The sequence below is a fragment of the Nelusetta ayraudi genome, unplaced genomic scaffold (assembly GCF_046127955.1).
Source record: "Nelusetta ayraudi isolate G7.1 ecotype Tasmania unplaced genomic scaffold, CSIRO-AGI_Nayr_v1 ptg000163l, whole genome shotgun sequence".
Taxonomy (NCBI): Eukaryota; Metazoa; Chordata; class Actinopteri; order Tetraodontiformes; family Monacanthidae; genus Nelusetta; species Nelusetta ayraudi.
This window is the reverse complement of record NW_027466213.1, coordinates 261,397-279,032: the sequence shown is the minus strand read 5'-3', so window position 1 is coordinate 279,032 and position 17,636 is coordinate 261,397. Positions and strand designations below refer to the sequence as shown.

At 50.1% G+C, this 17,636-nt stretch overlaps 1 protein-coding gene across 3 annotated transcripts; it reads right to left on the bottom strand.

The window, feature by feature from the left end:
* Nucleotides 1-262: 262 nt before the first annotated feature.
* fer1l6 (fer-1 like family member 6) lies at nt 263-17,359 on the bottom strand. Of its 3 annotated transcripts, none has more exons than XM_076013966.1 (45): nt 17,237-17,359; nt 16,627-16,715; nt 15,730-15,823; nt 15,582-15,636; nt 15,371-15,502; nt 15,216-15,278; nt 15,018-15,096; nt 14,570-14,726; nt 14,197-14,383; nt 14,002-14,103; nt 13,824-13,914; nt 13,616-13,733; nt 13,312-13,522; nt 12,874-12,982; nt 12,370-12,637; nt 11,012-11,132; nt 10,793-10,893; nt 10,512-10,614; nt 10,300-10,419; nt 9,944-10,096; nt 9,691-9,862; nt 9,231-9,355; nt 8,226-8,360; nt 7,855-8,112; nt 7,467-7,529; nt 7,238-7,336; nt 6,917-7,154; nt 6,703-6,839; nt 6,436-6,552; nt 6,301-6,346; nt 5,713-5,757; nt 4,584-4,678; nt 4,312-4,440; nt 4,070-4,210; nt 3,641-3,768; nt 3,402-3,572; nt 3,136-3,290; nt 2,916-3,058; nt 2,689-2,777; nt 2,053-2,151; nt 1,831-1,951; nt 1,616-1,736; nt 1,366-1,523; nt 1,189-1,289; nt 263-591 (listed from the first exon to the last, which is right to left on the bottom strand). In XM_076013966.1, exons 1-45 carry the CDS (start codon nt 17,269-17,271, stop codon nt 411-413), a joined length of 5,655 nt encoding a protein of 1,884 aa, XP_075870081.1. In that variant the 5' UTR covers nt 17,272-17,359; the 3' UTR covers nt 263-410. The 3 variants fall into 3 exon arrangements, with proteins under 3 accessions (XP_075870081.1, XP_075870079.1, XP_075870082.1); XM_076013964.1 differs by having other exon boundaries at nt 6,436-6,556; nt 6,704-6,839; XM_076013967.1 differs by lacking the exon at nt 5,713-5,757 and having other exon boundaries at nt 6,436-6,556; nt 6,704-6,839.
* Between the last annotated feature and the right edge of the window lie 277 nt (nt 17,360-17,636).

The window sequence follows — 17,636 nt, the reverse complement described above, 5'->3', positions numbered from 1 at the left end:
ATGTTGTCACTCACTCAACCACTAGGGAAATTAGAGCAAAGCAGTACATTTATGTATACATTGCAAGTATAAATTATAACATTTCTAAGTAATGTATATTTAAATGTAAAAAAGTACTTAAAATGTCGATTGTGAAGTTTTCAGTGCTATTTGTATGAATCGTGTTTTGTCGTGTGAGATTGTGGCCTGTGACTGTCAGACGGACAAGAAGCTAAAGTGAGATACACTTAGTATAAAAACTTAAAAAAAAAAAAAGATTGACAGTGACATTGTGAGATTTGGCTTCTCTTTCTCGTAAAGAAAAGTGCACCGTGTGCTGAGCTTGAAGCCTGTTTCCTCTTCTGCAGAGGAGAATTGGCTGACGAGCTCAAGCTCAAAGCACTGGCTTGTGTTTTATACGTGCTGGTAGGTCACCCATTGACAATCCTGTTGGAGAGCGCCCCCGGCAGCGTGTAGATGAGCAGTGCGAGGAAGAGTGCGGTGATGAGCAGGAGCAGCGCCAGGATGATGTACTTCTTGTAGTTGCGCCACACCAGGTGGAAAAAACACTTGAAGGGGTTGGTGAACCAGGAGAAGGAGGTGTCAGGGCGGCTGAGGAGGCGGGACAAGGGAGCAAAGGTTGAGTGAGATGCTGTTTACCTTGGCAGCATCCTACTGATTTTCTCCCGTTGTTGTTTTGCTGACAGCCGTTTCCACCTGTTGGGCATTGCGGTCGCCAGAAACCAGCAAAAAAGCTTCCTGTTCTACAGCATTTTGGAGATGGGAATCGGTGATAGAGGATAATCATTTTTTTCCCATTTCCTCTTCCTGTTCCCACACTTGGCTCGTAGAGAGTAGAGAAACGCGTCTGATGTCGCCGCTAAAACCCCGGCCGTAGCCCCGCCTCCTTGTCTTCAAAGGATGCTGCTCATTGGTGCCGTCATGCACGCACGCTTCTTACAACGATGGAACCTTTCAAAATGTCAAGATGTGTCGTCTAGAATGTAGACACAAAACCTCGGCGCTTCGTCAGTCTTCAGCGGCTACGTTAATTGTTCCCCCCCAGAATAAAACTGCCAAAGTTGAGATTTTAAATACGACACAAATAAAACAAACTGTTTCACCAACCGAGATTTTGTTAGTCGGCAATGTGCATGAAAATGTATCACTGGAAAAAAACAAACAAAACAAAGCCTGCCAGCGTCTTACTTTGGCTTCGGCAGCGGTTCCGGCTCCTTGCGCGCTCGTCCAACGGGGTATTTCTCTGCTTCCTCAGCTGAAACCAGGTGGAACTCCGCCTCCACTTTCCCCTGGTGGGCCCCCATTGTGTCAGTGAGACATTGGTGTCTGTGAGTTCCGGCTGTGTGACGCTGTGTCTCGGCCTACCGTCAGCTCCCCCAACTTGATGAAGGGCCACCAGCCTTTGGATCGCTTCTGCTGGAAGATGGAAATTCTCTCCGTCCCGTCGCTCAGCATGTCGGCCTTGCACGACTTGGCAGTCTTTGTGCCACGTGGGAAACTGTGGAGGTCGATCTCCACGGTGCCTGCGCATAAAAGACAGGAGGCAGGCGGCTCAGTCACGCTGCTCAAACAGAGGGCGGATGTTTGGGACGACGCACAGGAGCTCCGGACGCACCCAGGAAGTCGTCGGAGGAGAGCCTCTCAAAGTCCCAAACCTGCAGGACGAGGATGGCCGGAAGCTTCTGCTCGGTTTTATCCAGCGAGAAGATGCTCTCCCTCTTCCTCACCGCCACTACCTGAAGAAGAGAAGGAGGAGGGGCAGGGGGAATGACGTCAGCGGAACACGGAATCTATGTGAAATGTCCACTTGTGAATGTGAGCGGTCGGGACCTTCTCTGCAGGCAGGTAGTGGAAAGGGAAGACGAAGCGCCAGTTGAAGTTTCCTTCACCGGTCAGAGAGTTGTAGTGGACGTCCGTCTCCTGTCGGTCGTCTTCCAGGCCTTTCAGCCATCTGAGGCGAACAGGAACAACGGGATGTGAGGCCGTTTCGGTACACGTGTGAGAACTTGGGGGCCTCAGTGTGTTTGCAGACCCGTCGTGGCGTCACATTACCCCTTGATGTAGATGTCGCTGGACTTTTCCCCAGTTAAGAAGTTGCTGTCCTCCAGGATGACGTCCTCCGTGTTCCAGATGATGATCCTCAGTTCGTACCTGGCACACAAGATGATCAGTCCTGCCTTAAAGGTGCAGCGGGTAAAATTTGGCTTGATTTATCATTTCTATATTGCTGATATAAGCTTAAGATACTGTCTAATAACATTAAGAAAAGTGTATACAGTACAGTGCAACAACCGTCTGAGAACGGCTCTTATTTATATAGTATAAGAATATACATGGAGCAAGGATCTGGCTCCCAGTTAGCTGCCATCTTGCACCGTCATATTTCTAAGGAAGCCTGGTGTGGACAATCCAGGTCACCTGACAGCACATTTGGTACTTAGGGTGCACGCTCGCGTGCTCAAATAAACCAACAAAGAACAAGGTGGACAAGGCAAGTTTGTGTGCGCAGGCCACCGTAGTTCAATAGCAAACTCAGGAGAGGGAGGGGAAGTGTAAGAGCGCTGCAATCTAAAATGTAACCACTTGATGTCGCTGTTTATTCCTAAAATCCCCAATCTTACACACTTAACCTTTAATCCTGTTCTCACTATAAAAAAAAACACTGGGTATTTGATGAACGTCTCGCACCCTTTGGGCTTTCGTGGTGAAATGTCCACCGAAGGTCCCGGATGAGGCATATCCATAGGAAACATATCGACCCACATCTGGACCTGACCCTGACGCACAAACACACACCAGCAGACACAAGACACAAGACAGTCTGCCAAAGGCTTCCAACATTTTTCTAAACATCAAGCGGCTGAAAGACAAGTTGGGGCTGACAGGTGAACGTTTACATGGTGGCTGGACGGTACCTGATCCATGCCGGGGCGGCTCTTGCTGAACAAGGTTCTGGTCTCGATGTGCTCCGGCACCAGTTTGGATCCCACGCCCGGGATCTCGGCCCAGCGGTGGAGGATCTTCAAGGACAGGTGCTCGTAGGACTCGATGGGATGATCTGAGGGGCCCAGCGACATCATCAGCAATGAATGCATGAGTGATGAAGACTCATCTGAGTCCCCTGTGCCTTCTCACCTTCGTCCATGAAGAGTGTCTTGCCGGTGAAAACCCTGCCGGCCACGGTGATGCGCCCCGGTCTGAACTGAGGATCTTCCAGACTGTTGTCCCGGCACAGCTTGCTCAGCAGCTCGGAGGGCTTCAGGCAGTCCCGCCAGGCGTTGTAACCTTGACTGAATAGGCAGAAGGACGGTGGGAAATAGTTCCCAGTCAGACAAGCTGCTGAAAGAAGGAACCAGAGGCAGACATAAGAAGACCTGGACTGGGTTCCCCTCCAGGCTTACAGGCTGTACTCCATCGGCAGGCCGCAGGTGGCCCTGTGGCGGCTGTAAAAGCGGTTCTCCAGGTCGATACGAGTCTCTCCAATCAGGTCGTCCCCTCCCACTAGGTCGTAGTCGTAGATCAGCACTGACAGCAGAGACTCCTGAGGGAACTTGGCCTGTATCTCAAAGGACCTGGAAGGAGAAGCAGAGTTGGGAAGTCCGGTGTTGGGAAGTCAGATGTCAAACCAGCGGCCTCGTACCTGCCAAACACAGGGTTCAGCTGCTTGGGGATGTAGTTGTCTCTGTCTTTGATTTCCTTCTTGCCCAATCTGAGAACAACGTAAGGGTCCGCTTTCCCGTCCGGGTCAGCAGGGTGCAAGTTTGAAGCCTGAGGAGACATATTTTTTGGAATTGGATGAGCCAACACAACAGATGGTCCATATACGAAACTGTTGCTGTAAAAAGTGGAAGAAAAGTGTTTTAACTGCCAGCTGAGTCAGCAATAACTCAAGAGGCTTCTGATTGGTGGCTTCCTATGGGTCCAGTAAAGGTAGAGTAAAGCTGTTGAGTAAGGTCCAGCACAACAAGCTTGACTGGAGACTTTCTGTGTATCTACAGAATTGACTGGAAACCAGAACCTTGGCCAGATCTTGGAAAGACTTTTGAGCAGATGGAGAACGAGCACGCACAGAGACAACGTAAACCCGGATGAGGACTTGTACAGGGCTGTTCATGGGGATCCCTCGGCTGACTTTGCAGATTCCACCATCAGCGGCTTCGTCCCAGTCCTCCTCGTCTTCCTCTGTCACTTTATACAGGCAGAACCGCCCCTGCGTGTGGACACAGGTGCATTACATCGCTGGAGATGTGAGTCAGCAGGAACGGGGCATCTAGGCGGAGAGGCCTTGAATCTAAAAAAAAAACAATTCACCTTAAATTTGCCGACGAATCTCTCCTCCGTCGGCCCTTCTTCTTCTCCAGATTTTCCGCGGAAGAGCTCATATGTGTTTACCCAGTCGCTGAAACTCCCAAATTCTGCCTCCAACTCCTTGTTGTACAGCTGCAGGGAAGGAAACAAACACTGAATCTGAATTTGACCCCAATGACAAATTCAAGAACCGTTGAGGCTCCGACCGACAAAAGTGACACTTTTCTTGTCTTTCGATTTGACCGCATGACCTGAAGGTATCTCAGCGCAAGTACCTGAAGTGTGGCCAGTTTAGTAGGCAGAACGACGCTTGTCTCTGGGGTTCCTTTCCCTTTCTGTCGCTTCTTCTTGTCTCCATCAGTAGTGCTCACTGGATAAACAAACCAAAAGGCATCGTCAGCTGCAAACACTGCCTGAAAGGAGAATTTGGTCATTGACCGCGTTCAGACTGCCTGCCAAAATCCAATTTTTATCCCATCCAGATTGAAACCGGACGGCGCTTTTGTAGGCTGAACAGTCACAAATCACATAAAATCCGACTTTTGCCAAACGGAATGAAACCACGTTCGGCAGGTCGTTTCAATTGGCATTTGGTCAGATGCGTCTCAGTGTGAACGGCTCCAAACACAGCGATGGGTTTTGACTGTCCCAGAGAGCGCCACCAGAGGGCGCCATTGGAGGTGCGGAGCTGTAACGTCACGGAGCAGACAGAAGCAGTAGAAAACAGCCAGTCAGTCCCTGGACAGAGGAGGAAGCTCATTGGCTCATCAGTGTGTGGGGAGATAGCTCCATTCTCCCATGTCGTTGCTACAGAAACCTGTCAGATGGCTCAATAATGTGGCCCAGTGTGAACAGAGCCACATCCCATTTGGACACTTGCTTAAAACAGTGTGGACAGTCAGCCCTGAAAATCGCATTTGAGAAGGACTCTGACTGGACTCAGATTCGCCTGCAGTCTGAACGCAGCCCAATCTACTCACTCATTGCGTCAAATGAAATAGATGGATTTTTTTTTTATGGATTTGTTCTCATCAGCAAATGAACTCTTGATGGTTTAAAACTTAGAAATTGCGGAAATTCAAAATGTGTTTTGAAAACGCTACCTTTATTCTTTAGCAGGAATAGTACATCTGGGTTTTTTGCCCGTTTTTTTAAACCCATCCAAAGGTTCTAAATTTGCACTCTCAAAAATCCAACTCCACCTTCACGCTAATTCTTGTCCGGCCAAGACAGACACGAGTAGCTCTGCCCACTTGAGTCGCAAAAGGAACCCACAGTAGGCTCAGAATCCCAAAAAGCAATGGGGAGGCCGTGCACAGAAGCAGCGCTGCAGAGCCGCACCATGGAACATTTCCCTCCAAGAAGACACAGAGGCCAGAAGTCACTTTGCCTTCGTGTTCTTACCCAGGGAGGTTATTCCATCGCTGAGCAAGCTCTGGTACGTTGAAGCTGCAATGCACAACAGTGTGTGTGTGTCAGGTCAACAAGTCTGAGTCTGACCTCCTCCAGGACCAGTTTGCTGCTGACACTTTGAACATATCCACTGCTTGTCTTGTCTTTTAAAGCGTCTCCTTATCGTTTAAGTTCAAGGTCACTCAAGACTTTTTTTAAAAAAAATTTTATGAAATTGAATCATATTTTGTGGAGCAGATTTTTCACAATTTTTCCATGGTTCCCCATCTCCCGTGTTTGCCTGAACTCAAAATTCTGAAGATTCCCATTAAATAGATGTCAGCCAGTTTGGCATCTGGAGGTATGATGAGGTTCCAAAAAAAAAAACAGCTCCTGGTGACTATGAAGTAAACAGGAAACAGGAAAACTGAGAGCAAAAAATGCCAAATATCGTTTTGAAATTTCATGATGTTAATGGTTTTTCTGAAGATTGTTTGTAATGACTGTGTGTCAGCCTGCAATCTAATTCCGAAGGCAGGTGAAACTTCCACATGGAGACCTTTGGTGAAGAAAGCAGCGTCATGCAGGATGAGTTCTTACTCTTTTCAAAGAGATGTGGGAACGGAGTGCCGTCCCTCTGCTTGGCCTGAAACACAAACACGTTCATGTGTCTTTTTCTAAATATTTTCTACAAATTATTTTTTTAAAAAAAAGCAACTCATCAGTCCCGCCTACCTGTTTCTCCACAGACGCATAATATTTGGACCACCAGTCGATGACGCTCTCTGCTGATTCGTCAGCGATGGTGCGTCTCCTCCTCTTGGTGGAGCGGCGAGTGCTCTTCGTCTTGCTCTGCGGGGTTTCACATGTGATCGGGGTCAGCATCCATCCATCAATCATCCATCCATCCATCCATCCGTGCATGCATCCACCCATCCACCACTTCTCCACTCAGGTATCTGCTTCCTCTCATTGTTTAACGTGGATGTACGCCATCGTGACCTTTGCCCTCTTGGCCTCTCCCTCGGTGGCCGCGCTGCCAGAAGGTCTCTGCTCCTCCTCCACGGTGATCAGGAAGTGCTGACTCTTCAGCGTTGGCGTCACGGCCGCTGAGGCGGCCTCGTGAGCCGTCGACGGTCCTATGAGACAAGCGCAGGAGGAGATGAATCACCTGCAGCGCCACAGATGTTGGATCGGCAGCTGCTTGGTCGGTTACCCTCAGCGGCAGGCGGCTCCAGTGCCTGTCCGGGTTCCAGGCTCAACAAAGCCTTGCTGGGGGTCTGTGTGGGGGCGGCGGCGGTGGCAGCGGGAGGCGGAGCCGGAGGCGGAGTGTACTTGAAGGCGTTGAGGTTGTTGATGACGTGGTGGCCGACCAGCGTGCTGCGGCCGAAGGCCCGCCAGTCGACCACGGTGATGCTGAGCGGAGGATGGAGGTGTTCGTTCTCTGGCAGCTCCTGAGCGATGGCAAGCAGCGAATCAGCCAAACGCACCGAGACGATCCTTTCACATGTCGGCTAGAGAGGCTGCTGGTTCTCACCAGCTCAATGGCGTCGACCAGCGAGGTGAAGTTGGGGTTGGACTTGTACTTCTGAATGATGGAGGAGCGCAGGGTCTTACCTGCACACTCTATGAAGACCTGGGGAACAACAGCAACATCATCATCCGCATCAACAGCGTCTGTTCGATGAACTAATGACAAGCGGCTGGTCTGCCCGATCTCCAGTGAGGGATCCAGTGAAGCTGCAGCTGGCCTGTGACTGTCGTACCTGTGGCCGGTCAACTGACAAGAACTGGACCTTCTTCAGCTCCCTCAGACCCCAGAATAGCACCTGGCAGACGCACAGAGTAAAAGAGTCCCGTTGCTTACCTTTTAAAGTCATTTGGTTTTTCTACCCTGAGAACAGTTCTCATATATATAATAATATATATACAGAACTACAGTATTGCTCCTAGTTGCGCTGCCATTTTCTAAGGAGGCTCACGTGACAGATTTTACACACCGGACCTTTAATAGTCAAGATCCAGAAAATTATTCCTGAAGACTTTTTGCTTTACAACCATACACAACCACGTTTAATCAATTTCAGGCCAAGGGTTAATAAAGTATCCATCTATCTATATCAGTTGATATGAAACGTTCCAACGCAGCCGAACCTCCAGCCTGTAGGTGCTGAGGACGGGTCTGATGTTGGCAGGAACCGTGTAGACGCCTCCTTCCTGCTCCTCCAGCGGCGGCAGATTCCGCTCCCCAAACTCGCCGATCTGCAGCAGTTCAAACGCCGCCAGCAGGTCTCCTCCCGATTGGCTGCCGCAATGCAGCGGGCTGTACTGCAGCAGCGGAGGCGTGTAGGGGTCAGAGGTCAAGCGGACCTCGGGCACCACCACGGTGGTTCCCAGGTACTCGGCCTTACCCTGAGGAGGAGCAGGTGGGAGGAGCAGGTGGGAGGAGGGCGGGGACAGGAAACAGGAAGTCAGTTTCAAAGCTTCAGGGGTTGACAAAGAGAAGCGGAGCTCTGATGAATTACCAGCGCGTCGTCGTCGTACACCTCGATGACGGTGCGCGGCGGCTCCTGCTGGATGTGCTGCAGGTCTCCGCTCAGCAGCAGGCGGCTCATCAGCAGGCACTGGTTCCATGTTGGGCTGAGAGTCTGACTGATCACCTGAAGGCAACACGCAAGCACACTTACATACTCGAGCGGTCAACAGTTTGGACGTGAGTGTAATGTCTTTTCTTTCATCCTCATGACTTCCGACAGTGCAGTTTCTCACTGACGGCATCAAAACTACGTATGAACACACATGGAACTATGGAGGAAACAATAAGAGTGTCAAATAACTCAAAGACCTTTTATATTGAAATTCTTCTAAATAGCCAGCGTTCATGAAAAGCATATTTAGAGTTGTTGAACGTGTTTTTCTTTGCTGCATCATTACATATATCTTGCTCAAATATATTGTAGTCTTCAGTATTTTTCTGCAGTGCAGAAAGATAAAAACAGAACATGGGTGTGTCCAGACTGCTTGAGTGTAAGAAAGGCTGATACACGCGGTGAAGGCGTGGGATCTGTTGGGACGTGATGAATTTGAAGAAGAAGAAAAAGGAAGATTTTTGATTTTTTTTTACCACCACAATTTTATTACAAGTTTTCCCACCAGAATGAAAGAAAGAAAGAAAACAAGGCGCTTATTTTTTGTTTTAGAAATAAAATCAAATAAAGATTTGTCAGCACGTAGAACCTCAAAGATGAAAAAATATAAGGAAGGAGAAGAAGGAGAAGAAGAAGAAGAAGCCTGTGTGTGTGTGTGTGTGTGTGTGTGTGTGTGTGTGTGTGTGTGTGTGTGTGTGTGTGTGCGTGCGTGCGTGCGTGCGTGCGTGTCTGTTTATGGGTTCAGCAAGAGGACAACCACTCTCAGAGACCAGTGCTGCTTGTGTGTGCGTGTGTGTGTGTGTGTGTGTGTGTGTGTGTGTGTGTGTGTGTGTGTGTGTGTGTGTGTGTGTGTGTGTCCAGAGGGGGCCCGCCATCACTCACGTTGGTGCTCTGGCTGTTGGACTGGAAGGTGACCCTGGCGAAGGGATCAGACAGGCCCGTGTTGTCGGCAGCGATCAGGCCACGGGCCTGATACATGTGGCACCTCAGCTGGAAGTGGTGCCTCTCTGGGGTGGGGGGGAGGGGTGGCAGACACACAAACGCAGCATGAGCCAGGGGGGCAACACAAATGTTGGATGCTTACATCCTCCATCCATCATTAAAGGTCCAGTGTGTAATATTTGGAGATGTTGAGAGGTAACAGCGACATCATGGTTACATTCTAGAGTTTGCCGCTCTGTCACTGCGATTATACATTTTTCTGAATGTATTTGCACAGCGTATTAAACTTTTACTGATATCAAAATTGTAAAACAGACCAAATTTTACACATTGCACCTTTAAATGACTAAATGTGACTCATCGATGGTCAGTGGAGGGAGGCGGTTCTTGCTGCTCGTACCGGCGCTCAGCAGGGACTTTGGAGGGCCGGTGCCGGTGCCTCCGCTCGGGTCCGGGGAGAATCCTTCGGGCAGGTCGTCCAGCACGTGAGCCGAGTCGGAGCAGCTGCCGAACCAAAAATACACATCCAGCTTGGCCTGCACCGGCAGCCCTGAGGTTCGCTTCCCCGGAGGCTGCAGACACAGCGAGAGAGCGTTGAGTTCAGACCTCCGTGTCCGTCACATCGACGCCTGGGGTCCTCCTCTGCTGCCCACCTTCAGGAAGAGGGTCAGGACCTTCCCACAGTGGACCCCCTGGGCCTCAGCCGACGAGGAGAACAGCAGGTCTCGGGCTCGGACCCGAGCGTAGGCCACGCGCTTGTTGTTGCTCAGCAGCCACACAAAGACGTCGGGCACCGTGTGCTGCGGCTGCAGGGTGGAGGGGGAAAGACTGGAGGCTCACAAACTGCACCAAACCGACTGACTGTTGAAGGTGTGGTGCAGACAGTCAGCCAGCAGGGACTAAAACCGGGCTTTGACTGCACACAAAATGAGTAACGCATCTCCAACTTTCGATTGCACTACACTGCGACCCGAATACGCCCTTTGCGTTATATTTTGCGGAGCCACACCTCCTCCACCAGGAATCGAGCTCTGTGCGTGAGCTTGTTGGCCTCCTGCAGCATCTTCTTCTCGCCGCCGGCTTTTCTCTTCCTCTCCACCAACATCCGGGCGTCCTCCATCAGGCTCTCCTGCAACACACACACACACACACACACACACACACGAAGTGAATTTAGAGTTTAAAAGAAGAAACCTCAAGTTCCTGTGTGTGTTTCCCCACCAGCTCCTGTTTACACATGGTGAGGCGTTTCTTGTCCAGCTGTGTGAGGTAGCTGGACTTCAGCTCCGCCTTCAGCTTGGCCTCGGCTGCAGTGATGAAGCCTCTGCAGAGTAAAAGACGTGTTAAACAGAAATTGTGATTGTAACGTTGCCCGTCACTAAATGCCATTGAGCGGATCATCAGATCAGGCGCGGGGTCACGAGGTCATGAGTTGTGTTGATGGCTTGTGTGTGTGTGTGTGTGTGTGTGTGTCACTGAGCACTCAGCGGTCGTTGGAACACCTGGCGTCCATGCGGAAGTCTCTCAGTACTGCTTTGAGCAGAGGCTCCGCCCCTGGATCGGACCTCCTGTGTAGCTCAGCTGCATTGGCCACACCTTCTTCCTGAAAACAAGAGTTGTTTTTTTTGTTTTTTTTTAAACTAGAATTTTAAAAACTTTGAAGAAAAGAAAAAAAGAAAAAAAAGGATGGAGACCGGGTGTGAGCGTGCGTGTGAACGTACAAACAGTCGAGCAACACTATCCAGCATGTTAGAGTTGAACATGCGGTAGGTTCTGTCCTCGCAGTGACACAGCACACTGACACACGGCTTCTGCTTCTCCAGGGGAAGATACATGAAGTGTCTGCAAGCAAACACACACAAGGACACAGAGGAACAGTTATCATCCATCCATCATCCATCCATCATCCATCCATCATCCATCCATCATCATCCATCCATCATCCATCCATCATCTATCCATCATCATCATCCATCCATCATCCATTCATCATCCATCCATCATCTATCCATCATCTATCCATCATCATCATCCATCCATCATCCATCCATCATCATCCATCCATCATTCATCCATCATCCATCCATCATCTATCCATCATCATCATCCATCCATCATCCATCCATCATCCATCCATCATCTATCCATCATCATCATCCATTCATCATCCATCCATCCAACATCCACCCAACCACCCACCTATCCATCCATCCATCGTCCATCATCCATCCATCCAACTAGCCATGCATCCATCCATCATCCATCCATCATCCATCCATCATCATCCATCCATCATCCATCCATCATCATCATCCATCCATCATCCATCCATCATCCATCCATCATCATCATCCATCCATCATCCATCCATCATCCATCCATCATCATCCATCCATCATCATCCATCCATCATCCATCCATCATCATCATCCATCCATCATCCATCCATCATCCATCCATCATCATCCATCCATCATCCATCCATCATCCATCCATCATCATCCATCCATCATCCATCCATCATCATCATCCATCCATCATCCATCCATCATCCATCCATCATCATCCATCCATCATCCATCCATCATCTATCCATCATCATCATCCATCCATCATCCATTCATCATCCATCCCTCCAACATCCACCCAACCACCCACCTATCCATCCATCCATCGTCCATCATCCATCCATCCAACACGCCATGCATCCATTCATCATCCATCCTCCCATCCATCCATCATCATCCATCCAACTAGCCATGCATCCATCATCCATCCATCATCATCCATCCATCCATCCTCCCATCCATCCATCCAAACAAGTTACACTCCAACATCCATGTGTCTGGTGTGAAACAACTTATTGACAATGTGAAAGGTAAATATTACACTTTCACCGTCATTGTTAAATGTTCAATCACTGCAAGCTTTCTGCTCGTCGCCTGCTGGTTAAATCTCATTTCAGGCCTCATTGATGCCGTGTGTCGCATCATTCTGTTTTTAACCGGCGACCACCAAACCCACGATGGAACAAGCAGCGGCCGCAGCGACGACGACGACCACAACATCAGGTCTCTACCTGTTCCCTTCAATGATGAGCGGTTTCTCCGGAGGCGTGGTGGAGCAGTAGGAGGAGGTCAAGATGAGCTCCTGGGGCTCTGAGAGCAGGAGAGGTGTGGAGGGGAAGAACGTGGGGGAGCCGCGAGGGGAGGAGGAGCCTCGAGGGGAGGAGCCCGGCACGTCGCCGCTCTCTGGGACCTCAAGCGCCTTCTTCCTGCGGCCGGGGGCCGGACTGGTGCCGCTGACACCAGGTGGCGCTGCAGGCTCCAAGGTGTTGCCAAACTTACCTGGAGCAGGAAGCACCGGTCAATTTATTATTTATTTTATTTAAAGTTATTTTTTTTTACCAGGAAAATCCCATTGAGATTAAAAATCTCTTCTCCAAGGGAGTCCTGGCCAAGAGGCAGCAACACTTCAAAAGTTTAAAAAGTCAAGTTAGGGTCTTTAAAATCAAAGAGACTATCGTGCAGAGCTCTTTAGCTACAGTTTGGAGATAACTGCGTCAAGTGCTCAGTGGCCTCACCTAAAGAGAACTCAAAGCTGATTGGCTTGTCCCCAATTTTCCTGTCGATCATGGTAGCCTCGAACAGCGCTCCGAACAGCAGGAAACTCTCCGTCCTGCCGGCGTTCAGCTACAAGAAAAGACTCTGAGCGTCAAAGCTCTGCGAGGATTTGTTCTTAAATCTTCCACATTTCAGATTCTGCAAAAATAGGATCAAACATTTGCTCATCTGATTTGAATAATTGTGTAAATTACGTTAGGATTTGAATAATTCTGTAATAATTGTGTAATAATTGTGTAAATTACTTTAGGAATCAAAACATTTTCAACACTGCTGCACACTTCTGGTCACATGACACATGAGCACTCCCATAACCCCTGTTTAAATTAACTTTAAACCTTTTTAAACCATAACTGTCACATTTGGCTCTCATCCGGAGGTAGAGTAACTCCTCCCACCGTGGGCGGAGACTCCACAGGAAGCACTTCAGCACCCACGGCCGCCGCCCCTTTATCGGCCTCGCCTCCTCCCCCTGCTCCCGCTCCTCCTGCTGCTGCAGCCTTTCCGCCTTTTGGGTCCTTCGCAGGTTTGACCAGTTTGAGGAGTTTGGATTCGTGGCCCGTCCCTCCGGAGAGGATCTCCACCGACAGCTCCAGGTAGACCCGACCCCTGAAGAACCCGCAGGAGTTTCACAGCTACCTCTTTATTTCTTTTCATTGTTTTTAATCTCAACACTTTGAACAGAAACATTTGGGCACCAACCTGTAGGACACGCCCTCTCCGATGCCTTCATTACGCTCCACTGTGTCTTCGCCCAGTGAGAAGTTCCGGGCAGAACCGTAGAGGTTGATCCAGGCGGGTCCAAAAGTTGGTAAAAACCCTGGAATGATAATAATTCCATCCTACATCAATAACTCCTCTCCATCCACCAGCAACACTTCCTCCTGGCTCCTCGCCATCTCTCTCTCACCTCGGTCACCGTCCTGTTCGTTGGAGATTTGTCTCAAGTCAAAGTAATGGGTGCCGATGGTGACGTCGCCCATGCCGCCCTCATCGCACACCTGAGGGGGAAAAGAAATGATTAAAAAAGGCTGTCCAGAGGAAAACAAGTCCTTTCTGCCGTGGTGGTGCGATGGTGTGCTGGTTACCTGGATCTTCAGTCTCTGGCACAGAGGGGGAAACATCTCAGTGAAGACAATCTGCTCGTTCCACACCGGATCTGCGGTCGACTTCTGGGTGCAGGTGCGACCCTGGGAGGCCACGAAGGAAAAAAAAAATCACAAATCCACTTTCAGACACAGTTTACAGACTGCGGCGGTTGAGGCCTCGCTGTTCAAACCCACCACTTGTTTGAAGAAGCTGACCACCACGTAGGGGTCGATGAGGGCCGTGTTGTCTCCGATGAAGGCCTTGGTGACGTTGGCCATGATGCTGGAGTTGTTTCGTGGGAGGCCCTCAGCTCGGTACACCTTCAGGAAGAAACGGGCCCAGGGCCGCTCGGAGGGGAAACCTTCAGGGATCAGAAGGTTCCTGAGAGGGAGAGAAAGAAAGAAAGAAAGAAAGAAAGAAAGAAAGGAAGAAGGACGTCGCAAATTTGAGGGACAGTCTGTAGGTGGCAGTGTGAATCCAGTCACTCTCTTCCAAAAACCCATCAGATGTAGAACCTGGAGCTCCCCCTGGTGGCTGAATTGTTAACACTGCCTGCTGACGACCTACTTGTCTATCTGCTCCTCGGCGTCGCTCTGTTTCGGCCCCGGCTGGATGGTGTCTCCCTTCTCCGAGATGCTGATGTCGCACTTGACGTAACCTTTGACCCCGGTGCTGAGGTCACTGGGGTCCGTCAGCACCGCCCACTTGTTGATGAACTGGTGACCTGCGGTGGCAGGGAGTGCCAGACCAGTAAACCCAGTAGTCCCAGTGACGCTGCTGCTGCTGCTGCTAGCTATTGAGCATTAGCTTGCTAGGCTGACAGTCACTTCCTGTTACTTTGTGCTACTTTGTTTTTTTCAGAACCTTTTTTTCCCCCATTTCCAGTTTTAAAAATTCATAAGACTGAAAGAAAAAGGATTTAAACCGAAGCTTCGGCAAACCGCAGATGTCGGACTTCCAATCTTGGTGACGCTACTGCAGAGTTAGCCACTGATGCGTGTGTGTGTGTCATTACCCGGCTGTTTGTAGACTGTCCACACATCCAGCTTGAAGGAACCGATGGAGAAACTCCTCAGCATCTTGGTGTGCATGACCTGAAGGGGAGGAAATTGAAGCAAAGGACAAACGATGACCTGAAGCTAACGACAGCGGCGCTCAGAGAAAGCATCAGCGCTGCTTTATCTCTCAACCTTCTTCTGTAAGTCCTGCTCACCGTCAGTTTGATGACCTTGTCGAAGAAAACCTCCTTGTGGGCGAACATGTCAAACACAAAGTACTGACGGAGAGGAGGGAAGTGAGGAGAACGGTCAACTCTGGAGAATCCCCCCCCGCAGATTGTTCCGTTTTTTTCACTTGTCCTGTTTTTACCTCGTTGTAAAAGGGAGCGTTGGTCGCTTCCTTCACCGACGTCTGTTTCTTCTCGTCTCCGACCTCGATCACCACGCTGGGGTCGATGTTTTCTCCCACCAGCTGCCGGCCCTCCGTCACGTTAATGGCAATCTGTCGGCCCGAGCCAAACGTCAGGTTATTTTTCTGGCTGTGGACATTTGCTGTTTTCTTTATTTCCAGGCGTGGCTACCTGGAAGCTCTGCGGTTTGCCTTCACTTTCCTGGATGCGAGTTTTCAACTTGGCCCTGGGAAAGTTTCACAGTCAGTTCAGCCCAGTTCTCTCCGTTCATCATGATCACAAAGTCAGTTCTGTTCTTCGGGTGTGAAAAGCGTCAAACCTCTTGGTGTTTGGGATGACTCTGGTCCGGACTTCAGGTTGATCTTCTGCACTTTCCTCGTCGGGCACTGGAGACGCCTCCTCCAGCTCGCCGTCTGCAGCAAAACAACACCGACAGCGTTTCCAGCGGCGGCAGCAGCAACTTAAAGCACGTTGAGAGTTTGAACCTCCAGCAGGGCCGGAGGAGAAAAAGGAGAAAAGAACGTGCTCAGGAACAATTCAAGGAGCACAGCAAAGAGCTTCAGGTGCCACAGGCAGTGACATCTGGACAGTTGGTGCGATGGCCCCGACCGTGCTGGAAACTCATACAATGTTGCCATTGTGCTGTATTGTAATGTGACCTTCGTCTTATTACCGTTGCTGTTGCTCTCCTTCCTTTTGAAGGTACTGTGCCTATAACACCTGGCAGGGGGAGCACTAATGCAAACCAGGATGCAATTACATCCCTGCAGAATGGGCTGCTGTACACTGCACACTGTCCTCTTGAAAAATAAATACATTGAAATCTAAAAGTCAACATCTGTCCGACGACTTGTCAGATGTTCCTCGTGACGCCGGGGATTCGCCTGCGTTTGATGGCTCGCCCCTGTCGCCCCGGCCGTGTTCGAAACCTGCCGACCTGCTCGGGCACTTCCTGTCAGCGGCTCGTCGGTCATGTGACCCCCCCTGTTAAGGACGCCTGCTGTCCTGTGTGGCCCCATAAAGGCCCAGATGAGCGACAGCTGTGGGCCACGGTGGCCCCATGTGACTGTTTGACAAGGGCTCGGCGGGCGTGACAGCACAGGACATCAGCCTGCCGCACAACCACACACACACACAACCAGTGTGCAGCCAGACTGTGTGCGCGCTGATGTGTGTGTGTGTGTGTGTGTGTGTGTGTTTGTCTTCCAGGCATTACCCAAGGCTCCTTTGTTTGCCAGGACCAGGTCTGTGTTGACTTTCTTCTTCTTCTTCTTCACCTTCAGCCCAAATATCATCTTGGCCTTCCTGCAAACAGAGGGAGACATTTTATTTTATTTATTTTTTCGCACTCATGCAGATTTGTTTCTCTAACATAAGAACCAAAGTCCAAACGCCTGCTGCCTCTGCCTGGCTTCATCATCATGCGATCATGTGCGTGGTGCATCTCATTTTAAACATTTCTCTGTTTGTCTGCGGTCGGGGATGAGAGGAGGGAGGGAGGCTGGTTGATCAGAGGACGACTGTCTGTGATCAGAAATAAGACCGTGTAGGCTGGAGTCCCTTTCTGGTGTGCAGTCGGTCCCTCTTTCCCCCTCGTTTATTGTAATCTTGCAGCGGTAAAATGACTATTTAAACTGTACTTAGCAGCTGTTCAACTGTGAACGGAAATAACAGAAGACGAGCACACACTGAAAGGAAACACTGAAGACGACCTCTTCCTCTGTGTCCCAGTTTAAAGTCAAACTTCGAGCAGAATGTCCACAAAAAAACAGACAAACAAAAAAAAAAACTTTTTTTTTGTTTCTGTGTGAATTGGATATGCTCACCGGCTCTGAGTGTCTGGACTGTCTGTGGACTCCATCCTGCTGACGCTGATACAACCTCTTCACTTTCTAGCCCAATCAAACCCTCCTGCTCTTCTGCAGCTTTGATCTGACCCTTTGACTCAGGAGGTCGCTCCGGTTCTGCCTCAGACAGAACCTGAGCGGAGCGGCGTTCAGGCTCCGTGTGCGGGACCGTCCTGCCAGCTCCTCCGTGTCCGTCAGCGCCCTTTCACATGACTCTTGTCATATCAAAACAACCTCCTAAGAACAACAGTGCCGCCGCTCCGCACCTGCCTGCTTCTGCACACATGAAGAAACTTGAGAAAACAGTTGGGTCCTGTTTGTCGAGCCGCCGCTTTCATGAATGTGCTGATGTTGCCGTCTGAGTCCACGCAGCCGCTGT